Source organism: Haemaphysalis longicornis, unplaced genomic scaffold, assembly GCF_048455015.1.
Source record: "Haemaphysalis longicornis isolate Haplotype H1 unplaced genomic scaffold, Haemaphysalis longicornis Haplotype H1 scaffold_278, whole genome shotgun sequence".
In the NCBI taxonomy this organism is placed as follows: domain Eukaryota; kingdom Metazoa; phylum Arthropoda; class Arachnida; order Ixodida; family Ixodidae; genus Haemaphysalis; species Haemaphysalis longicornis.
Genome location: NW_027526327.1, coordinates 154,212 through 178,963, shown reverse-complemented (window position 1 = coordinate 178,963; position 24,752 = coordinate 154,212). Strand labels below are relative to the sequence as shown.

The following is a 24,752-nucleotide window of genomic DNA, read 5'->3' as shown; positions in this document are numbered from 1 at the left end:
CACGGGCTGAAAGTTTAGCTGCATTATAAAATACCTAACGAATGTATTCTAAATATGGGGCAGCGGAGGAAGGAGCGTTACCACTCCTGCGCAGCTCTGTGGTGCAGCAACACAGGGCGGTACAGTTCGGCCAAGTTTCTCGCCTTCTCCAAAGACGACAGGTAAGCAAATTAGCTTTATACAAGTTATAGTGAATTCCTTAAAAGCCGACCGATTGTACTCGTCTGTTTTCAAAATAATTCGCGCATATAACGTCAGGTTAATGAGACATGTCACTCGCCTTGGAGTGGAAACTAATATGCAAATATATCCCAGCTGTGCAAGTAAGCAAATTTTTGATAGAAGTAAACGCGTCTTTGGCACGCACACTTTTGCTCGCCAGATCAATTTGTGGTGGCATTGCCGTCTTTTGATTGCCTTAGTCACTTCTGGAATGTCGATTCAGTATACTTATCAAGGTATTTTTTGTTGTTTCGTGCAGCAGGTATGAGTCTAGGTTTGGGCCCCAAGTCGAGGACGGTTTGCAACTTCATTGGACGTTTCCTCCGGTGACTCTCCTCAACCCATCCAATGTCATCACGACGCACCTGCTCACAAAGAAGGCAAGCTCAACTGTACGCGCTTCTTGCCTTTTACGGCGTACCTACTACCACAGCGATTGGTGGCATGGAGGTGCTGCGCCCTAAGCATTTTTTTCCTCCGCCGTCTTGCTCCAAAACGTATATTTGCGGCGAAACTACTGCCAAGCGTTGCTTCAGTGCTCTGAAAAACCTGACGTAACCCCACGGTGTTCAATGCAAGTCGGTCTTCACATGAAGCAGTGGAAGGCCGAACCGAAATACATGCGTTCTCTGCAGCCACCATTGCAAGTGTTTCGCTCATTAAAAAAAAAAAAATAAAACCAAGTAGCATTGCCGGCTTTGCTGTTCAATATAAACTGCGCGCCCGCGCCTTGTCATCTTATCGCGAGTGGGTTTGGTGTTCCATAGTTCTGTTCAAAGTTAGAATGGTCATGCCGTATCGGACAGGATGAGATAAGAGGCGCTGCCCAAGCTAGAGGGTAGCTTGTAACAACCTGGCCGATATCTGCGGCTTGCAATAAAGGAAAGCTTTTATTTCTGGGTGTTTTCTCCCCCCGCCTTCCCTCCCACCCGCGGTAAGCAGTCTGTTCATTCACGTGCCATTAAAAGAAAAGATGGGTGCGTTCGATTTGTGTTCTGCGTTCTACGACGTGCACATGGTTGCGCATTGTTTTTGTGCGTAGATATAATCCAGCAATGAGTGTCTACAGTGCGGTCATTGTGTTGCAGCAGTTTTTTATGGCTGCATTTTGTCGGAGTGAACATGATTTCTCGGAAGTGTATGCAGGATAATGGGCGGGTCAACGCTTTCTTTCAGAGTTTGCGTTAACTCCCCGAAAGGCAGGGCTTGAAGCATACGTGTGCGTGCTTTCTTTTAACATATAGGATCCCAATTATTGTGTCTCTGAACTGAAACTAATTTTTTTAATGTCTAAGGAACATTCCTGTTTCGAGGTGAGCCCAAGAAATAAGTATACACTGAGTGTAACTTTCAAGTTCTTTTCTTCTCCCGCCGAGGTGTGCGCGAAAAAAAATCTCTGTAGGACTAGAACTTTCGGAGTTCTTCTTTCGTAATCAAGTGTTGTGTACCTAAATGTGTATTCATGGCTGTACTTTTGCGCAACTTTAGATGGAGACATACAAAAAGGGACACGAAGACCTGTATCTGCCTCCGTCTAAAGTTGCGCAAAAGTTACAGCCATGAATTCAGAATACCAACTAGCCCGCCTAACCGTGTTATTGTAAATGTGTATGTAGCACGTTTGTTTCCTATCGTACAATATTGTATGCCTAAATTTGCATATGTCATATTTTTGCTTAGTCCAGTACTGTGTACAAGAAATGTATGTGACATATATGATTGTAGTACATGTGTTTTTATGACTTCGCATCAAAGACGTCCTCATATGAATTTTGAATAAACGCAAAGCAAAAAGAACGTTTGTGTAACATTCCAATTAATATCGCCACAAATACAACAATTCGACTACAGAAAACATACTACCTATATGTTTTCTTCGTTCAATTATTAAACACATTACTTCACACATAACAAACGGCGGGCGGCGGCCATTTCTATTCATTGCCGCCGCTCGTCCAACTTTCGCGCCTAGTGCCATTGCCGAGCGGCCCATGAGGCAGCGACCGGTGGCAGGCGCGAAAGTTGGGCCAGCGTCGGTTTCAGGGGCCGGCGCGCGGCAGCCCGGCGGGAAAAATGACGTCAGCAGCGTCCGCGACGTCACCAACCTCCTTTCTCCCCTCGCCACTTGTTGCCATGACGATAAGTGCAACGTTTTTCAGACGCCACGTACTACTAGGGGAGGATTTGGCGCTGTTGTTGTGAATTACGCGGGACCCCGGTGGATGCTACAGAGGCCGCCCCGTGACCAACCCTACCGAGCGCCAGCGACTCTGTTTCCGCCTTTCTTAGTGCCGGTGCAGATGTGCAGGTGGCGCTACCGAACCCGCTCGTGATGGCGCTGGGCTTCCACGGACCGAAACAACAGCCTCACTGGGAAGCCGTCGAAGTCACAAAAAGAATACTGGAGCACTGGTGGCGAAAGAGCATAACGGAGGGTTTCAGAGGAAGTGGAGGACAGTAATAGATGTGTTGTAAGGAGGCTAACGCCAGATCCGGATTTCCTGTCGATCACCCGTTTGAAAGGGAACGGCAACAGTATATCTATCTCATCTATCTATCCATGGCCGATGCGCCAAGGACACGGCGCGGCTTGGGCCACTGCGCCCGCACGGCGAAGAAGAAAAAAAAAAACACCGGCGTGCGTCTTCTGCTCCGTTCCAATCCGATTCTAAACGGTGGCGTCAGAGATTTGATTGATTGTAGGGTTTAACGCGCCGACGCAACGCAGGCGATGAGGCGCGCCGTAGTGGAGGGCTCCGGATTAATTTTGACCACCTGGGGATCTTTAACGTGCGCCGAAATCTCGTACACACGGGCGTTTTCGCTTTTCGCCTCCATCAGAAAAGCGGCCGCCGCGCCCGGGAATCGAACCCGCGACCTCGTGAGTGGCGTCAGAGATGTTATCAATCGCACTCACATTGAACTCGAGGGGACACTTTGCGTTCGGTGAGGTTGAGTTTGTAACGAGAAACGTGATGTGTTTCACAGTCGTGATTAGCATGGACAAGTACCGCCATCCCGCGGAGCCCGACGTAACGAGTGACGGCGCACCACGGCTGGGCTAGAGCGGCGGCGCCCGCTGTGTTGATACGGCCTTCGCAGCGGCGGCGGCGAGAACAATGCAGCCCAGTCTCGACGTAGTTCCGCCACCAAAGCGAGCACGCCGCTGCTCTAGCCCGGCCGTGGGCGCACTCACACGGTTGCATGGAGGAGAAGAGGGGTGCCTGACCTAGGGGCCGTGCGCACAACATCGCCTAGCAACAGACGCTTGGCCACAGATATGGCGGTGCATACTTGGTTGCCTGCATGCATTCCGCGCCATTGAATACCGGCTATAGGACTTGGGTTTGAGGCAAATTTTGAAGAATATTATTGCACAAACAAATTATGTTAATGGTGACTAAATGGCGAAATACCTCCCCCTGAACCGAAAAGCCCTCGCTCTTGCTTTGTGCTAGAACTTATAGTTCATCTCACAAGCTAGCTGCAGCACTGTGGAGGCTACATTGTTGTCCCCCTCAGGGCGCCTAACTCACCGCGAAGGAAGCGACAAAAGGCGCCGGGGCCGGGCGGTGCCACTTGCCGAGAGGGGAGAAGGGAGTGTCCATTCAGGACCCCCTTCACGGCGGATTAGGCGCCCTCAGTGGGCGCACTATTGATAACAATGTAGCCTCCACAGTGCTGCATGTAGCTTGTGAGATGAACTATAGATAATTTGTTTTCCATTATCATCCTACCTCAGTGAACACGCTACGAAAGTGACGCAGTGAAATTACAACCCTGTTGAAACCTGGGATGCTTTACCGCTCCGCAGGCAGCTAACCGAAGGGGGCTTCGAAAAGAAGGCTTGCACACAGTTTATCTTACCAGCCTGCGGCACCCGTCAAAAGGACTAGCAGGGAGTCACGAAAGTGGCGCATAAGACTCACTGCGGTCACATCAGTCCTTTCGTGTGTGCATTCATTTAGAGGGAGCGATATTAGGCAAACTAGAGAAACCGCGCAACGTACGTAAAAGTAAAACGACGGCCATTAAATTTATTGAGACAGCATTCCGCAAGCACTCACGAGTAAACTCACGAGTAATCACGAGTAATCAAGAGTAAACTTCCTCCATCCCCAACAATAATGGTATATACTGTCAATGCGTGCTTCCTGTGATGACGTGCGAAGCGGTACTTGGTGCCTTACCAAACGACTGGAAAGCGAACGTCGGCCCAGCGGGCCATGGAGCGAATAATGATAGGGGTATCACTTAGGGGCAAACTCGAGAAGATATCATGGCTCCAATTAAGAAAACAATATGGACTAATTGGGCTGGCTATCAAGTGAGACGAACGGGAAACAGGCGGCCCTCGAGGGTAACATGGACACTGAGGGATCGCACAAGAAGAGAAAGGCCACTAACTGGAGGGAGAGAAGGAATAAGAAAATTTGGAGGCAAAGAATTGACTGGGTGTGCGCAAGACAGGGTCCGCTGGAGGTGCATAGGAGGGGCCTTCGCCCTGAAGCGGACCTAAGTAGGCTGTTGATGATGATGATGACAATGACCATAACGGCAAACCTGTGATTACTTTAGTGGCCTCCCAGGGAGAACTCTGTTGTATTGAATGCGGCCAAAGACGCTTGTACACGAGCGCAGGTTATCCCAAACAGGACCTACAAAAGGGGGCGTTAACTACGATCGCCTGTTACGTTGGCGAAGGCGTCCCCGAACCGGGCTTCGTCGCCTCTGTCATGCAGTGGTAGTGTGGTGGACGGACGGCTAGCAGAAGTTGCTGTCTTGGTGTTGATGACAAAACGCTGAAGGCAAAACTTGTTTACTCCATGGCGAGAGATGGACGACGTCGATACAGGAACAGTATACCCTTCCGGGCGAGCGCGCAGCATGACTTGAAAAGAGCGACGGCGGCATCCGATGCTGCCAATCGAATAATTGTGCGCTCGGAGGATCCGCGTTATTAATTGCCCGAAGCACTAATGGTCAAACAGTTTTCCTAGTGCTTTCCACACTGCACGAAAAGAGTACAGACACACACGAACACACTTTCACGGGTTCGTGAGAGCCGGCGGTCTGAGAGAGCAGGGAGAGGAGATCTCGGCGTCCGCTGGCAGGCTCAAGTCTCTATAGTTCATAGCACAAGCTAGCTGCAGCACTGTGGAGGCTGCATTGTTGTCCCCCTCAGGGCGCCTAACTCACCGCGATGGAAGCGACAAAAGGCGCCGGGGCCTTGCGGTGCCACTTGCCGAGAGGGGAGAAGGGAGTGTCCTTTCAGGACCCCCTTCACGGCGAATTAGGCGCCCTCAATGGGCCCACTATTGGTAACAATGTAGCCTCCACTGCGCTGCAGCTAGCTTGTGATATGAACTATAGATGCCGAACAGTTTTGTATTTTGCAATGTGGCGGCGTCTGCGCGGCGGGTGCTTTTCCCAGCACGTTCGAGGAAGGCGGGCTTTCCGCAAAGCGTAAAAGTACTGCACCAACTTCTGCCACGCACAAACAGGGTAGCGGCGCGCTGATATGCAACAACAGGTGAGATTTCAGCGTGACTTGTTTTTCCTCGCCCCAAGTTAACCCGGTTGTTGTATACACGCCCGTAAGAGCGTGCGTATACTGACGTCCGCCATTGCATGATGTTACTGACAATTGCGACCTCAATAGCTGACCTTTGTATGTGTTTGTAACGCTTGTCTGTGAGGATTCGTCAGGCTAGCAATGTAGTAAACAGCCAAAAGTCGCGCCGATGGGTCTTGGGCATGCTCAGAGAAGCAATAAGCATTCAAGAACTCCCACTAGATATAAGCATGAGATGAATACACTGCCCACAATGACTTTTAGTAAAAAGAAGTATTTTTATTACGAAACATTATAGCATAGGACGCATACGCTATCGCACAAACCCTCGAAAACGATTTTTGGGCGCCATCCTCAACGTGACAGTTATGACAAATAAAGTGTTATACATTTACCACAGGCGCGGAAAAATTGACGCTGATTTCATTCGCAGTTCATGTCGTATTTTCTTGGGTTTGCAGGATAGACTCACAGGGTAAAACTATTTCGTGGAGAAGTACTATTGTGGAGACGCGAAATTGAACATATTTTTTTTTTAAACACAGTCCCAGGCGCAGTGTCAAATCAGGACAACGCCTTGTCTTCCAGCGCGCACGTTCGGGAGAAAGTTCTTCTATCCCGTTTTGGAAGCAAATATCTCCCAAGGTGCTGGTCAAGTCCTTCACCAAAAAGCGCAGCGAGAAGTCGGATTCATGGGAGATCCCGCGGGACAGCTGAAGGCTCGGGCGAAGGCCTCCATGTTCTTCAGGGGAACGTTGCAGCGTTCCTGGAAAGTCGCGTACCAACCAGCCTGCTTCACGCTACTCGTGGCGCACCACTTGATGCACGAGGCGATGAAGAAGAGCTGCTCCGCGTTGAACTCCAAACCTTCCACCTTCTCCTGCTTTGCTAGGCTTGAGTAGGCATTGTAGGCGGACACGAGGCCGGCGAAGTCAGCCGTGTTCTCACCATCCTGCTCCTCCTGCACGTTTGTGGAGACACGGCCGCAGTTCATCAAATAAGAAAAAACAAGAAAATGTTTCCGGATTCGTTCTCCCTTATACCAATGTATGACACAAGCTTGAAATGGGGACGCGGGCTTACTAGATCTATTCGTTTTCCTCTTTGAGAAAACCCGCTGGCGAATTTGATGCTCCCGACAGATTTTTTTAGTGAGAAGTAAATAGCCGATAAATTACAAATCAAAACGGTCACACAGGCGTTGCGGAATCAGGGTGTAGACGAGCATTACGTTAGAATACTAGAGGATATCTATATATAAGGATAGCAGTAAATTACCTATAAGGAAGGGCGTCAGACAAGGAGACAATCTCAACAATGTTATTCACAGCATGTTTACAAGAGGTACTAAGAAGATTGGACTGAGAACAGGTGGGTGTAAGGGTTAATGGAGAAAAACTAACCCCAGATTTGATGATGACGTTGCCTTGCTGAGTAACTCGGCGGGACAAATTGCAAGGCATGCTTACCGAATTGGACAAGCAGAGTAGAACCACGGGCTTGAAAATTATATATGCAGAAAACTAAAGTAATACTCAATAACTTCGGGAGAGCACAGCGGTTTGAGATGGGTGGCGAGGAGTGGAGGTGGCAAGCGAATATGTCTACTTAGGCCAAGTTGTGACCCCGGATCCCAACCATGAGGCAGAGATAATTAAAAGGATAAGAATGGGGTGGAGGCATTCGGCAGGCATTCTCAGATAATAAATGGCAGCCTACCATAGTCACTGAAGAGGAAAGTGTATAAAAGATGCATCTTGCCGCTACTCACCCACGCGGCAGAAACTTGGAGGCTCACTAGGAGGGTTCTACTTAAATTGAGGACGACTCAGCGAGCAATGGAACGGAAGATGATAGGTGTAACATTACGGGACAAGAATAGAGCGGAGTGGGTCAAGGAACAAACGCGTGTTAAGGACATATGAGTAAAAATTAAGAAGAAGAAATGGGTGTGGGCAGGGCATTTAATGCGAAGACAAGATAACCGTTGGTCATTAATGGTAACAGAGTGGATCCCTAGGGGAGGCAATCACGGCAGGGGGTGTTACGAATCGGCCAACGCCGCCGTATTTTTCCGCATCAGCCGCCACGTGCGAAGCCACCACGTGCGCCACAGCCGTCAGGCGCCCGCGTGTCGGTGAATCATACTTTCGTGTCTCGACATGCCCGGCTCAGACGCTTCGCTATCGGCGCGATCAACATTTGGCGGCACGCCCAGGCATTCTTCACGGACGTGCGCCCGACAGCCGTCAGGTGCCAGCACGTCGGTGAGTCACGCCTCGACATGCTCAGCCCAGTCGCCTCGCTTTCAACGCGCTTCAAACTTCGACGGTTGCCGGCCCGGCGAGGCATGTATCAGCATGTTTTAAGGACACTCTCTCCCCTCTCTCGGACTCCACGTGCGCCGAAGCCATCGATGACTCACGAACTGTGGAAAGAGCGTTGTGTGTGTCTGTGATGTTCGTGGCGTGTTGCTACTTGTAGGCGTTTTGACCGCTGCTGCTTTTGGGTATAAATAGAAGCAGCCCAAGCGCTGAAATTCATTCCTGTCTGAGCAGCGAATCCATGCGGTCGCTCTACTCGAGTCCTGTATTGTAACCTCGCCCGTTGGGGCATTGTATGTTTTTTTGGCTTCGGCTCACCTCTCGCTATGAAGTAAACAGTTACGTTAGCCTACTGCTTCTGGACTTCTTCACGGCTGCAACAGCGGCTGGCCGCTCGCATCATACACGCTACCACTCGTATGTCGAAGGCCACGAGGTCGGATCGGGTGCCCCCGCCCGGTCGCAACAGGGGCGACAGAAAGTTAGATGGGAGATGAGATCAAGAAGTTTGCGGGGATAAATTGGTAGCGGTTAGCACAGGACCGGGATAATTGGAGATCTGCGGGAGAGGCCTTTGCCCTGCAGTTGGCGTAGATAGGCCTCTGATGATGATGCTGATGAAATTTCAAATCCCTTAATCCAAACTCATCAAGCGTTTTAATGGCCAAGAAAGGGCAATTGGCACTTCATACCAAAATGTGTCAGTTTTGTGGCAGCTGAGCAGGCTCCTGCTCCGTACTCGCCCACACGCCTGCCTAAACAGTAAACACCCACCCGCCCGCCAACCAGCCACCTTCCTGCCCACCCGCTATACCCACCCACACCCCTATCTACCCATCTACCTGCTTCCCTTTCTGCCAGCCTGTCTACCCATTTACACACATACCTATGTCTTCCCAGTCTGTAAATATTTATATACCTGTCACCGAATGGAATATTTCTTGTCATCGAACGCCACCTGAAAGAGTTAAGGAATGTCTACACTTCGCCTGAACGGAACAGTTCTCATTAGCATTTCTTCAGAGTGATCGGTATCATTGGAATGAGTGGCACCAATAGCGTTGCAGCACACCGGTTTTGGAACTTCACATTATACATCCCTGCGCCTTAATCTTTACACTCGTTTCGTGTGCAACCACCAAGCCAAACAGCAAATGAGCTCCATACCGTTTCCAGCCCATGCGACTGGCGCAGGCATGCCATCCGCTGCGTGTACTCCACTCGTGCTTGCGGCGTCCACCAGTCACGCAGATTTCCCTGTCCGTCCCAATGGCTGCCGTCCACGTCGAAGGCGTGAGTCATTTCGTGACCCACGATGGCGCCCAGACCACCGTAGCTCAGGGCCGTCGAGTTCTCGGACACGAACAGGGGCGGCAGAAGAACCATCGCGGGAATCACGACCTTGTTCAAGGTCGGGTGGTAATAGGCATTGGCCACAACCACCGAGAACCTGAGAAGACCAAGGCCACGTCAGTGCACTTGAATGCTGCAGTGAAAAAGATTTGAAGGGACACGGAAGTGAATTTGTCGAGATTCTGTTTTTGTTTGCATAAATAAACACTTTTCATTGTTTATCCCGTCGATGAAGCAGTATTCAATTTATAAGTGCTGAAAGAAGAAGAAATACTCTGCGACATTTGCGGCGGCCGCAAGAACTAACAGCAGTGACGCGTGTCGTAATCACGACGCGATTGGACGATGTCCAAGATTGGAATTCATACCAGTTTTGGTTTCGATTCAGTTGGTATCTCTACTGAATAAAATAGCAGTAAACGCGCCCATTGTGGACCAAAAATAGCGCAAGGACTCTGCAGTCCAAATTTCCCAAGTAGTTCCACAGGTCACTACACTTACCATTATGACCTAATTTCTATTAATATGTTTTAAGCAATCATGGTTATTTGACTTCACACGTGAAACTTGTGGTGTCACAATGCTCACTTTCGATTTCTCCCCCGCTTGCTCTTAGAAAGCAATACACAGATTAAATGGCATGCATATGTCTTAGCGCGCAACCAGTTCTGATGTCTCTAAGCGTAAATACTAATTAATGGTATCTTTGAAGACATTGTTCGAGTGAGCTCGCGTAGGCGTTCCGAAACCGTGACCCGGGTCACGCATATTTGAAGACGACCCCGAAGCAGCAGGTATATACGACATAGATGATACCAAACAGTACATGCCTCAGGGAATACCTAACCTCTAGACGCAATGAAACACCAAGCGAAATGTACCCACGACTCACATAGCAACGTTTCTGAGTGAGTGAATGTACGTGAAGGAACCAAGCGACAAGTAAAGGCGCTATCAGCACGCTGTAAAGCGAACGGAGTAAAAGCTATGAAACTTTTGATGGACAAAAACAACTACCGCCTGCGCGTCTCCCTGGGGATGGCGGAAAGCCTTATCCCCGCATGTCTGGCCCACCGGACTTGTAGCAAAATGTCACAGTGCCGACACGCATAAGGAATGCCCCAACTAATAAGTGGGCATTTCTTTCCCCAAAACGTGTGCCTAACACATATACCGGGTGCGCGAGGTATTTGAGAACAGGACATTGGCGTCAGGCGCAACCGAATATCTCTAGCAAAATCGGACATATTCTCACCAAACTTTATGAAGTACTTCTATTATGCTTTATTTCAATAACTATTCAATGAATCCGCCATCGGCAGCAATAAGCGATTCGATTCGGCTCCGCAAATGGCTGCATGCACGAATCAAGTGCTCCTTAGAGGTGTTGGCCATTGAATGAGAAATGGCGGCCTTGAGCGAGTTTTTTGCATTATGTGGTCCTTCGTTGGCCTCTCTCTCGCAGCGCCCCAGACAAAGTATAGTCGAGCGGATTTAAATCTCGAGAGCTAGGAGGCCGCAAGTTGGGAGTGACAGGGTCGCAGAAGTTGTCAGCCAGCCACTATTCGGTGACGGAGGTGATGCGGGCAGGAGTTGATTCTTTCTTAAAGACATCTGGTCTTTATTTTGAAACACTCTCTGTCCATGGCTTCACAACGGTGGCAAGTACATCCACGTAAGCGGCAGCATTAATGCGGAATCCAGCAAAAAAATGTTGCGGCCTGACGTCACCCTCATTGCGGACAACGGATAACACCACCGCCGCATAAATTAAGGAGTTTGACGATGTCTGACCGCTGACTGTGCCTTTTCCTTTTCGCCACAGATGCCACGTCACCGCCACAACACATAAGTTCTGTCTGCACTTTGTAAACGAAACATTTCGCTGCTTGCAGAAAGGTGGCAATTTCCAAGTTGCTGTTGTGCGCGGCCAGGGCGACAAGGACTGCTTGACGTTTCATTTCCTGCTTCAACTTGCACTCTTCCGTCTTTGTAGAAGCTCCGCAGCATGAATGATAAAGGGTCGGCGAACAAGAATCCGCACGCCTATAATACATGATGAGGCTGCTGGTGTCTATGGCGATAAGGAAAGGTGTTCTCAAATACCTCGCGCACCCGGTACTTAAAAGATTTCTCATGTACTATATTGAATTTTCCGATGCGAAATTAAATTTACATGCCTGCAAACGTTACTGGCGCATCAAAGTTTCTTCCAGAGTCTTTTATAACGATCGATCACAACATTCAGTAAAACTGTTACGCTCTTGGCCATTTATCAGCAACGAAAAGAATACTCGTCCAGAAATTCACGCTGACGAGAAGTCATCACCTGAAGCTGGTGTGGTTGTTGATCTGCCACTCAATGGTTTTTCCTATCGCGGTGAGCCACGGCGTCAGGAAGCTGCTGCCGACGTCTGGGTAGGAGCTGTACACGTCATCAATGTCCCTGTGGGACTCGAAGTACTTGGGGTAGCCGACGTGCAGCCCCATGGTGTTGACCTTATCCATAGCTGTCGACTTCGTGCCGCCATCCAGCCAGTCGGAATCCTCGATTTCGTTTAGTATGGTATCCTTGATGCACTGTGTCATGGCACGCGAAGCACCCACAGTGGTCCGGGGCACCTCCTTGAAGAGGTGCCATGAGAGCAGAGGAACTTCCATGGCCTGCATGGACGCCCGCAGGCACTTTGCCAAGATGTCTTGAACAGTGTAAAAGCTTCGAGGCACTTTCGCGTTAGTCAGGGGCACTATGACAAGGAGCAGCTCCCACGCTGTGAGGAGACTTAAGTCCTCTTCTTTGAGATCCCCGTACAGCCGGTCAAAGTACCTCAGGGCTTCGTGATTGACCTGCGGTCGAAACACGGCACTATTAGAAATACCGCTTCCAAATGAATTGTTTGCTGTTCGCCGTGAGAGCGCTTTTTCAAAGTACTCTTTCCGCAAACAACGCGCGACAGTGCAGACACCGTTGATGAAAAATGCTCTCGTGCGCATTCAGGATTATCTCGCAAGTGCAGCATTTTGCCCCATCCTATGCCTCTAAGCAGGCGTTTTTTTTTTCAAATTGCGTGCCCCACTTTTCCAGGTATGGAACGCTGTTCCAGCAAATCTGGCCAACACCAAACACCGCCATGGAGTTGTACAGAATACCACATTTCAGTGCGATTAGAGATGCGAGTTGTTGAAAAACAAAACAAAACCTTTAAAAACAGGTTTTTCGTCGTTTTGTAAATCAGGATAACATTAAAAAAAGACAAACCTTCTCCGCAATATATTTCTTCTAATGCGACCAATTTGCAGGGAGGGAAGCACTTTCTGAAATCAATGCCTTGACGTGAATTCGAGCGCAGATTTTGAAAGCGGAAGCTCGGCTGGGAATCTAGTGATGCAGCTTGTAACAATAAAAACCCATTCACTGTTACAGGAAAAAATCATAGGGCACCTCAGCATTTTAAGTGATTTGCATGAAATAGTCAGGGATTATCGAAGGTTCTTTTATGTATCTGTTTCGTGTTTGCGGTGCCGTCACGCTCACGTGTCATGCGGCACGCATCCGGATATTTCTTTTTACATGCTGGCATATGCCAGCATGTAACAAATCCCATTCGAATGCAAATATATATTAGGTATATTTTATTTCGGTATTTTTTTTACAGTGGCCGTAATTTGGATCCATTCGTGCAGTGCCCAGCAACTATGGTCTATTTCGATTTTGATGTCACATCTAAGGATTCCGCCCTAAAAAGCGTCTCGAGTTTCTGTAAATCTACGCGGAATCATCGTTTTCCAATTTCTTTATATATTTTCTAAAAAAATAACATCAGGAAAACCTGTTTTCGCCCGGCCCCCAAAATTTCATGAACTCTGACATCGGTAAGCACCATACCCCCTGACATTAGGATGCCTCTTGCGCTTGAAATCGCGTCTGGCAATGGTTATGTCTTGCAACATTTTGCGATATAAATACCGCGGTAGACTGTCAAAAAACTACAATACTTCCAATTACCACGAAAATCGAGACTTAAGGTTACTTGCTAAGTAGCGGGACTTCTTTTTATTAAGTTAAACACAAAATGTTACCCGCTAGTAGCAAGAGAAAAACCCCGGGCATCTCCGCTAACGGGACAGCTGAGGAGAGGCGAAGCATGCACTGTATCAGTGTATTCAAAGATTGTAAGTCTCGCTCTCTTGCCACACGGCGCGCGCTGATTGGGCGCCGGAGAAGCGGCAGTGAGAGAAGCAATCGCGCTTGCTGAGGCGGTGGCGCCCTCTCTTGCGTTGGACCAGATTTAAGCAATTTACATTTCCCATCTTCCCCAGTTTTGAGTAGTTGCAAAAGTCAACGCGAGCGCAGTGCAACGCCCGCTACTCGCCCTGGGGGCAGGCCAATGCTACTTTTTCTGGTTTCGGTTATATTATTGCGCGCCTAGAGGCAGTGGCACTGGGGAAACACTCCTCCTCTCATTTCTTTTTTTTTTCATTCCGCTTCTCTCCGGCGCGACTGAGGGCGCGCATGCGCGATGATGGTCACCGCGCACTAGCTGCTTCCGCACGGCGAGCAGCGAGGCCGACGCGCGTCTCATGTAGTGGGCGATTTCTCGTATGTGCTCCCTCGGACATTGCGGTGCTGCAAAAGGGACGCCAAGAACACCAGGATGAATCGTAACGTGAAGACTCTTTGAGTGCGAACGTGAGAAAGGTGAGAACGTCGTTCATATGCCGTACGTGAAGCTGAGCTGAAGGGTAGGACTTGTGTCGTGCGTGTGTTGTGCTTGAAGACAGACAACCTTGTCTGAGTTGTATTGGTCATCGGTGTTTCTCGCCGCACATCGCGTTCGCGCACGTAACGCGAATAAAGTGTTCAAGTGATATTCGAGCTGGCGTCGTTACTGCTCAAGCGGCGTGGCTTCGTGCCGTCGGAGCGAGGCTTGCCCGTTGGAGGCAGCGGGGTTGCGGCGGCGGTTGCCGGGTGGGAATGGGGGGGACACGGGGAGGGGGGAAGGAATCCAAGCGGCATGAGAGGGGAGAGCGTTACCTTTCCCCCATGCAAGCTGCGGGTCCTCGCATTGTTGCCATGACAATTATAACGCCTTCAAGGCCAACATGGCGGTGGCGTTGCTAGGGCAACAACAACGCAGTAATGTTTCCCCAGGCTCCCCAGGGGCGAATATGCCGCATGAGTCACAATTAGCCCGGACGCTGGGTTGAAGGCTAAGAGACCACCTCCTGCTGGGGGCTCGTCCTCGGTGATCAACGAGGCCCCGGCACCAGGCGAGTATGCCTTTTCTTGCTTCGACCCACCGCCCCCGACCAGGCCTAGCGTCAAGAGCCGGTGGGTGCTCGAGTGTAACACAAGGTATAGCTTCTGCTTGTGCTTGACAGTTGCTGAAGCGGGCAGCTAGTGAGCGTTACACAAATCTTAGAATCGTGCTAGTTTATTTTGAGCCGGTTTTATCCATCGTACAATTTTAGTACGCGTTACGTTGTAGCGCGAGGCGTTGGAAAACGAGTGTTCCGGTGTTTCAGTACCGTGACCAGGTGAGAATACGACGACAGGAGACGCCGACAGTCCGAGCCCGTTAAGGGCTTCGCACATAAAAGTGGGGCACACCAAGCTCACTTAAGATTGGAAGCTTTATGCAAAATTGCTATCACCATCGAGTACGGCAAGACAAAAGAAACCATAACTAGAGGAAACTGGGGTATCATAACTCGACAAAACAGCAGAATAAAACCGTGCTTGTACACGCAAGTTCACATGGGCTTGCATTTTCGCCTCTATTCTTTTTGTTAGTTGAAAGACACGCGCTTCAAATTTAAACGGCTGACTGAACACTGTTGCTCTCAGGATGCGCTCATACTTACCAGTAGTACGTCATCTTCACCATAGACACCGCCGGAGTGGCTGGAAACTAGGAGGCTCCAGCGACTCGCTGGGAGTCTAGGTGTCAGTACATCCAATTCTCGCACCGTCGTGAAAGTAAAACCGCGAAGTCCCTTCTGAATACTTTGTAAAAGAAGTATACGGGCGTTATTTTCCGCAACGATGAGCCGTGTCAGCAAATCGATTATTTCCTGCTCGTACGGAGGAAGCCCGAACGCTTCGAGGTGCACCAGGTAGTAGTTCACCGTTACGTTTCCTCCCGCCAGCAACGACCGCAGTTTCTCTGTGTTCACGGTAATCGAAATCAGACGCTTCATCGAGGCCACCCGTGCTTCGTCGAGACTGAACCCGAGCAGCGTGTTTATGCCGTACTTGAAGAATAGCAGCAGGATCTTGTCGAGGGCGTCCGCCTGCCTGTAGGAACTGGCTGTGAGGCCTACGGAGGTCAGGAAGCCCGTCAACGCGGCCGTGTCGTCGATGCCGCCCAGGCAGGTCTTGAAGAGCGCGGCGGCCTTCTGCGCGGCGCTCTGGTGGCCGGCTGGAACGTCGACGGCGAGCAGCGTCACGATCAGTTTGACGTACACGTCATTCTGGATTTGCCTGAGCGTCTGGCCCAATGTATTGTTGTAGCTGCCACACGCGAAGCTGTAGAAATTCTCACACGGATTAGCGTCGGGGTTCATAAAGGCCATGAGCATCTCGGGAACACTGGGGAACTTGTCAGGAGCCACAGTCGTCGCTTCCCCTGCCTTATCATTATTGTCATTATGCAGCAGAACAAATGCCACCGCGCTCACCAGAACTGCAAAACACGCCGCACAGACCCCGAAAGCCGCAACGCAGATGTTTCGCCGTCTCCAAGCTGCTGCTGTGCCTCTTTCCACGTTTCCTTCGTCCATAGCCACAGCCGGGTGAACCGGAGGGGCTTCCACCGCCTGCGACTGGTACAACGTGAAAAGTGAGCGGGACACTGCTTCCCTTGAAGACACCCGATTTTAAGCCATTATATACAAATAAACACAACTAAGGTGGTTAGATCGTGCTGTAGGATGCAATATCAGTTCAATTTCTATCAATCCAAGAGAAAATATTTAAGGCATCACGGATTCGCTGATATTGGCGTGCAGATTTAAACAGATGTACCGACCGCATTTGTTCGGATAAACACATCTTATGGATTGATTTAAAGAATCGTCTCGTGCAAATTCCAGGCGCCTCAACTCTTTCCGGAACTTAGTAAAGCATATTGTTGGGCTAGTTGGTGTTGCATAGTTACAGGGAAAAAAACTGCGCAAATGGACGGGACGGACGAAGAAGGACAACAAGACAGGCGCAGCCTCACAACTAATTTATTGGAAAAAAGCCTACGCACCTAATACCCTTACGCGCACATGCGCAGTCACATCCGTTTAATCACAAGAAAGACTCGTTTGGAAAGACTCGTTTAGAACGACCGGATAAGAGAACACCAGTTGTAGATAAAGAATAAAACTGGCTCGCACCTTCCGCACCACTGCAAGGACTGCGCAAACAAGCCCTGCAAGCCGCAACTGGAAAAAACCAAAGTGCTTGGCAGGAGCAAGGAAAAGGTGGCAAGAGAAGTGATAGAGGCCTTTTACATACGAAAAAACGGTGATAACTGCGAAGCGTCCCTATGTTTGTATTGCAGTGAATATGAATTTCTAAACAAGTCTTTCTTGTGATCAAATGGATGTGACTGTGCGCATGTGCGTGTAAGGGTATATTGGTGCGCAGGCTTTTTTCCAATAAATTAGTTGTGAGGCTGCGCCTGTCTTGTTGTCCTTCTTCATCCGTCCCGTCCATTTGCGAAGTTTTTTTCCTGTAACAATCTTTCCGGAACGCTAGTCACCGCAGGTAACCACCTTTCATTGATTTTTTCCCTGCATGAAGTCTTGTCCTTGCTGAGTTGATAGCGTGGGATAACATGTTGTACAAGTGGCCAATGCTAAGCAAGCTAGAAATGAAGTTCTGCAATCAATTACTACAGATCATCGTGTCACTGAAGTTGGTGGTCACTTGAGTGACCGCGTACAGTGCGGTGCGGATGGGTAGTATGTGAAGTACGAAAGCCCAGCCTTCAAGACGAAGATGGATGCGTGAAACGTGCAAAATCCCCTTGTGCCTGCGGGAAACAATGACTGTTTTGCGGCCTTCCTTCCGAATTGACGTGCAGGCCCTCTATGCTGCACCTCACATTTTCTGAACCAAAAGTGCCAGTTTTTACAGCAAAGCTGTAAATGGCTAGGATCCAGCAGATCGTCTCCGGTCCCAGAGCGATGTAGACAGGAATCGCTAGCGAGCGTCGCGCCACGTTGCGGAGCCCGCTCAAATATCCGGAATCGTAAAACTGTGCGCCACACCCCTGGGGCATGGAAAAAATCATACAAAATAAAAAGGTCCTAGGGCCTTCATAGAGCATGCGCCGTGATTACCATACCCGCACTATAAAAAATTTCTACCCACAATTCCTGAGTGTTTTATAGGGTAAGCTACACTGACCGAGGTAGAGCAGTTTCGCGTGTGCCGTGAAGGGCCGTTCTGCGCAATCACGAGGGGTATTGGATTGGATTCGATTCGATTGGCTTGCCTTGGCTTCTCTTGGCTTGGCTTGGATTGAATTGGATTGGGATTGGATTGGAATTTAGTGGATTGTGTTGGTTTGTGTTGCGCCATAGCCGCGGCAGACGCACTGGCGCCGGCGCGTGCCCAGGTGTGCGCCTCAATTGCGCAGTAACCAAGTCTGACGCTGCGTCAGAGCCGCTTGATAGCCGTTTCACGTGGCTCGTGAAGAGCCGTGCTGAGCATGCGCGAGTAGCAGTGACTGGATAGGACTGGACTTTCAGTTAATAACCAGGAACTATGCTAAACCGGAAATCACAAACAAACGCGTTTCTCTTCGTGAACCCCTTGGACTACGACCCAGCTGGCCATCCCTCTTCACAGGGTGGAAGGGCTCTGAATTTTTTTCTTGGAAGGGAACCAATTTCTGACCAAAGGTTCAGTATTTTTTAATAAAAAACGGTTTCGCTCCCAAAATGAAGTTCTGTGCATGAAAGAGTCAAAAGGCATCTACAGAGCACAGCGTGACGCTGTTGGCGCATAAATATAATTGCATCCTGCTGACTGATTTCCGTGTTTACAGAAAAAGTGGGGCTGACCCCTCTTTCGTAACAATTGGCAAAGCGGAAAAGTGAAATGTGCCTTCACAGGAGCACTTGAATGTTTATTGTGCATTGATATATGAGCTTCCACGCAGACATTTATATTTCGTCGGTATGGAACCGTTAAATGCATCAACACTAAACGCTGGATTGCACGCACGCGCCGGAGCATTGCGTAGATCCGACTGAAACAACAGGCGCTCGCAAACCGTGCAAACGAAACCGAACGGGTTGTCCGCCAATTATTTGGTGAACTCACGTTCCGCTGCAGCGAAAGGAGCGTGATTTGCGGGGCTGTTTTGCGGGTGTGCTTGGCGACCGACATCCTGCCGGCGGGTCGCTTCGGCAAAGGTGCGAACACTTTGGTCCTGCTCCGGTGCGTGTACGGCAGACACGTTGCGTTGCGACGAGCTCAGCTCGTATAACGCGACAGGCAGAGTTCGTAGCTTGGACCTTGAATGCCACTTCCCGCTGGCGTGCCTCTCGTCGCCTAAAAGCAGTCACGAGCGCGAAATTCGCCCGTCGGCGTCGTTGCCTTTCTGCGGCGGCTCATGCAATCATTTTCTTACACGGGGCCACCACAACTGAAGCAGTAGGCGGCGGAGAAACCTCGAAGCTTACGCTGCCCTGTCGAGGCGCCAACTGTCGGAGCTCTATATAACGTCATGATGCACTACGTCGCTTCACATCTTTTTTCAGACGGCAGCACCATCTGAACGGAGAAGGTGGTAGGGAAGGATAATAGGCTTCTTCGTACAGAGTTCAGAGCGCAGTTGACAGAGCGGTTCGGGCCTTCCGTTGCGGCGAGAGAGATCGTGGGCTCGATTCCAAGCGCAACCGCGTCAATGAAACTTTTTCTGGCGATGTCATTTCCGTGACGGATATGACGTCAGTGAGGTCTTGGTCAGAGAGGTGTATACCGGCATAAAACACTGTCGTGTTAAAATTTCCAAACTATCCTGAAATACCGCATGGCAGACTTTGTAACGCGTTAAAGTACAGCGTTCACCACGTGCTAAACTTGGCGTACTTCTCTTTTATTATTCTAGGTACAAGTTCAATGGGACTAGTACTGGAAAGAGGCCGGAATTTCCAAGTCAAAGTTATTGCTTGAGAACGAGCCGCAATGCACGCTCGACATTTGTGCTGAGCGAGCCGATTTTAATAATAATAATAATGACAGAAATACTTGAGGCAAAACGATACTCCCGAGGAAAGTAAGCGAAAGAGAATTTTCTTCCGATATTTGTGCGGATGAACGCCCGCGGGTTAAGGCAACAATTTATCTGGCCAGGGCCTATTCAATGCACCCCTCACATACAGGGTAGTAAAAGTCGTTTGAAAGAAAAACGCTGGTTGGTCCCGGTGCGCTATGGAAACCAGGCATGGACGATTTGTACCGCGTGAGCCATAAATGACGCACTCCGGGGAAAAAAATGCCGTTTATCCGTCAAACCATGCTAAAAAAGATCATAGGACAAGAGGGCGCGTGGCGGTGGTGGCGCTGACTTCGTCATCACCCCGCTTCAAAGGGGAAACCAATAGGGATCATCATCATCATGGCGAGATTATAGAATCCCCGTAGGGAGCGTGCGACTCCAGAACAGACGAGCTGATGATGTCGATGATGATGATGATGATGATTAGCGACTTCCTCTTTGTAACGGGGTGGCGTTGCACAGCGGTCTTAGCCCTCATTCCCACAGCCGTTTTTCACCCCGTCACGTCACCGTCCCGTCACAGTCTATATGGGTGCCGTTTTTCGATCGATTTCTCGCCGAAAACGGTGCGGCGGTGACGGGAGGCCGAGCTCTACGTTTCCGTCACGTCAACGTGACGGGACCATGCCCCGCGCTAAACCAGCTAATCAGAAAACAAATTTTTACGGCTAAATTTAGCGAAAAGTGAGCACAAACCATTTTCTTTACTTTTCGGATTAAAAACGCTCTATTCTAGGCTAAACTGATCCCTAGCCAGACGACCCTGTAATCTGACGGAAAGCTCCCGTGTAGATCCAGTCTGAACACTTCTCCGTTCCGTCAACGTCGCTTTTTGTTGACGTGACGGTGCCGTGACGAAGAAGGTGACGGCTGTGTGAATGAGGGCTTACTCGTAACGCCACCGTACAATCACCTCGCCAAAAATTAAAAAAAAAATAATAAAATAAAAATACTTCTACGAAATTTTTGTGCTAGTCTGACTTCTTTCTTCGTATGTCTCCCCAGATTGTTCTCTGCTCTTTTCCCACCAACACTCTAACCTTCTTTTACTAACCTGTATTGCTGTCAAATTCACTTTTCCGCTAACCTTAAGCCAAGGGCTTTCGGAAGCTGGATGGCTCCATCACTGAGGACTGGGCGGATACTTTTGCACTCCGTTACAATATGTCGCATGGTTTCTGGCTCATTTCCGCAGCCTGCGCATTGTTCTTCCTGCACCGGCTCGCGGATAAGCGTTTTTGTCCGCAAGCAACCCGCCCGGGTTCAAAAAGCAATGCACTCCTTTTGGTATTATCGAAGAATTTTTCCCTTGTGATCTCCTGCTTCCCGATACTGTAGATGTCTAAGGACTTCTTCGCGTCCATCCTCTTTTTCCAGGTCGTTGTCTCTGATTCTTTCACTTCATTTTTATTGCCGTGGTCACTTCGCCTGCACTTCCAGGTTTCATATACTTTGCCCTGAGCCTTCTGGTTCGTATCCTCCACTGTGCGTCCACGCTTTTCATGTAAAGATACCGTGTCAGCCGTGTGCGCCGTGTCGGCGCCCCCAGCATCGGCCGCTCCCTCGTGCCGTGGCCGGATTGGCGAACAATGGGCGGACAATGCGGAGGCGTACAATGTATTCCAACGAGCTGAATTTCACCGTATTGACTGCTGTCGATTTGTTTTATTGGCGCTGATAAGGAAAAGACACGAAATTTCTCCAGAGCAAGCACGCTTTCGACGCGTCTTGTTAAAGCGGCGCCGCAGAGAAGTGCGCGGTGAAAGGTCGCTACACCCTGACTTATAAAACAGCGCGGGAAACAGGACTACAGAAAGGGCACAAAGACGGATCGCTGTACTTTTTGGAACTGGTTGTATTTTTTATTCTTTAGTTGTTATTTCTTTCTTCACGTGTACCTTGTCTATTCCTATTTATTGCCCGTTCAGTGACAATAAACTCAGTCGTTAGTCAGCGCCCTGTCTGTGTGCCCTTTCTGCAGTCCTGTTTCCCGCGCTGTTTTATAACTCTGTCATGCCCCAACTGGCCCGCCTTCAATCTGTGTCCCTACACCTGTCGAGGAAACGTAAACCCTGTAGACACGTAGCCTTACGCCGCTGCAATTCAGGTTTTTTTTTTATCGCTATTAATTAAAATTTAATTGACCGCTGCATTATCCGGGCTCCGCCGCGTGCTCTTTGCCCTCGAAATGAAGCAAAGCCTTCTTTTCCACCATTCCGGTATTCGTTCCGGCGGGTGCACATAAGTTGTGCTTGGTGTTCTGCCAGGCGCATTGTCCTCGGGCAAAACGAAATGCGATCAACAGACACCCGGACAGGAGACCAGCGCTTTTAATTACATGGAACGCTATTTTTTTTTTATTTTACTCGAGCCACTTTCAACGGCGAGTTCGTTGAACTAAGCTACCGATTTTGCTGAGCAGAAAAATAGTTCTCATTGAATTGATTTCGGTAGCCACAGCGAACGACGAAAATACGCGACAGATTCAAAGCATCACCGCTGCGCTGATCCTGCGCGGTTATATTAGAGAAAAAGAAAACATGATTGTGAACAAGGCTTCTGTGCTGGAAGCCGAAACATCAGTACGTTTTGTTTGCACTGGTCGGCGTCTCTTTTTTGTTCCTAGAAAAAAAAAAAAAACAGGTGAGGTAGTAGTCAGCAATACTAAACAAAAAAAGCGCACATCAACACGTAGGCGTTGAGCATAAAATCTTTAGCTGCAGGAAACGGAATAGCCGCGAGGGCTTTAAAAAACGCAGAAAAGAAGCTAGGCGACATTAATGGTCGCAGTCGAAAACAAAATGATCCCCCATTACCCCTGCTCGGAATGGCTAACAAGATTTGGAGACATGAAAAATATTACCTCATAAATAGCACATACAGAAAACAGACTGGCAGTTCTAATCCGGATACCCTGTCTTCAGCTCTCCTACGCGTTTTGCGTTTGGTCGGTGGGAGCCTCGTAAGCTTGTATGACGGAAATCTCGGATCCGTCAATTTTCTACCACGAACGAAGTGCGCACTGCGTATTCTTAGCCTCTTCGCTGACTAAAATTTGATTCTATCGGGCCCATGTTAAAAAACGAACAATGAGGCCTCTCTCTCGCCCTCCCCTCATTCAATCTCTCTTCGTTTACGCAACGCACAATGCATATCCGTCGTGTTCGCTGCTCGTGAAGCTAAGAACATGCCAAAATGAAAAGAGGTTTGTTTTTAGAGGATAATTAGTAAGTGTTAATTGTCACATTTCACACCGTAAACCTCCGTGCGCACACCGCGAAGTTCCCGTTACAGTATTACACCAGCGTTGTGTACAAGGCTGCCTTCCGCGTAGTTTGCGAAGCACCCACGAGATAGCGCAGCAATCTTGCCTCACGACAAGAGATGGACGGCCAGAGCGATACGGCATCTTTGCATGAAAAGCGTGGGCACACAGTGAAAAAAAAAAAAAAAAAAAAAAAAACGCACTGACCCTGATCATAGTCCCTAATGCGAAATTTGTGCGCAGCAAGAACTTCTGTCTTTTCGGTCACGACGCATATCTTTGGCATCTGAGGAAGCGATCGCGTGATCAGCGAATGCACAGCGGCGCGCGCTACTCGCCGTTATTTCGTAGCGCGAGGCCGCCGCCAAGCACGCTGTTGCAAATCGTGTCTGAACCTCCAGCGCAAATTTCACATGGTTCGGATGAGCCACAAACGGGGAAATGTCTGGCGAAAGTGTGAGTGGGAGGTAGTGAGACGTACTGAGCCGTGGGGGCACTCTGGGAGATGACGCCACAGCAGCGCGTGCCGCCCTCCCTCTCACACTTCCGACAGAAGCTCCTCCGTTTTCTGTCGGCTGGGGTCTCCATTACGCGGAAACCACCTTCGCCTCGCCGCTGCCGCCGTCAAAGGCCTGTACCGGACGCCAATGTGCTCCGCCCTAAAATAACCAGAAGTCACAGGACGAAGTTTATGAGACGTGGAAGCGTAGGGGAAACGACCCTTCAAAACTATGAAACAATGAAGTGAACGAATCAGAGGCAACGAGCTGGGAAAAAAGGATGAGCGCAAAGTCATCAGATATCTACGGAATCGGGAAGCGGGGGATCACGAGGGGAAAGTTATTTGATAATGGCGAAGGGAGCGCATTTATATTTAAAGCCCGGGAGGCATGCTTGCAAACAAGAACGCGTATCCTTGAGCCGGTATATACAGGAAGGACAGTGCACAGCTTGCGCTGGCGAGCCGGAAAAAATGCGACATATTGTCGTAATCTTCGTCTTCATCATCATCATCCTATATACGCCCACTTCAGGGCAAAGGCCTTTCCCATGAATCTCCAATTATCCCGGTCCTGTGCTAACTGCGACGACTTTATATCCGCAAACGCCTTGATCTCATCTGCCCATCTAACTTTCTGCTGCCCCCTGCTCCGCTTGCCGTCTCAAGGAATCCACTCTGTTACTCGTAATGACCAACGGTTATCTTGCCTTCGCATTACATAACCTGCCCACAACCATTTTTTCTTCTTAATTTCTACTAATACGTCCTGAACACGCGTTTGTTCCCTGACCCACTCCGCTCTATTCTTGTCCCTTAATGTTACCCCTATCATTTTCCATTCCATTGCTCGCTGAGTCATCCTCAATTTAAGCTGAACCCTCTTTAGTGAGCCTCCAAGTTTCTGCCCCGTAGGTGAGAACCGGTAAGATTCAGCTGTCATATACTTTCTTCTTCGGGGATAATGGTAGGCTGCCATTCATTATCTAAGAATGCCTTCCGACTGCCCTCCACCCCATTCTTATCCTTCTAATTATCTCTGCCTCATGGTTGGGATCCGGGGTCACAACTTGGCCTAAGTAGACATATTCGCTAGCCACCTCCACTCCTCTCCACCTATCTCAAACCGCTGTGCTCTCCTGAGGTTATTGAGTATTACTTTAGTTTTCTGCAAATATAATTTTCAAGCCCGTGGTTCTACTCTGCTTGTCCAATTCGGTAAGCATGC

At 49.4% G+C, this 24,752-nt stretch overlaps 2 protein-coding genes across 3 annotated transcripts in view; one reads left to right on the top strand and one right to left on the bottom strand.

Annotated features, from left to right (window-relative positions):
• Window positions 1-6,100: 6,100 nt before the first annotated feature.
• LOC144172942 (endothelin-converting enzyme-like 1) lies at window positions 6,101-16,690 on the bottom strand. Of its 2 annotated transcripts, none has more exons than XM_077701534.1 (5): window positions 16,506-16,690; window positions 15,340-16,293; window positions 11,804-12,321; window positions 9,289-9,571; window positions 6,101-6,758 (listed from the first exon to the last, which is right to left on the bottom strand). In XM_077701534.1, exons 2-5 carry the CDS (start codon window positions 16,255-16,257, stop codon window positions 6,459-6,461), a joined length of 2,019 nt encoding a protein of 672 aa, XP_077557660.1. In that variant the 5' UTR covers window positions 16,258-16,293; window positions 16,506-16,690; the 3' UTR covers window positions 6,101-6,458. The 2 variants fall into 2 exon arrangements, with proteins under 2 accessions (XP_077557660.1, XP_077557661.1); XM_077701535.1 differs by having other exon boundaries at window positions 16,635-16,688.
• A 450-nt stretch (window positions 16,691-17,140) lies between these two features.
• Window positions 17,141-24,752, top strand: part of LOC144172946 (uncharacterized) — an 84,811-nt gene continuing 77,199 nt past the window's right edge. Inside the window, exon 1 of the mRNA XM_077701542.1 lies at window positions 17,141-17,233. The gene's annotated coding sequence lies outside the window, so the exon portion shown is untranslated. The remainder of the gene's footprint in view (window positions 17,234-24,752) is intronic.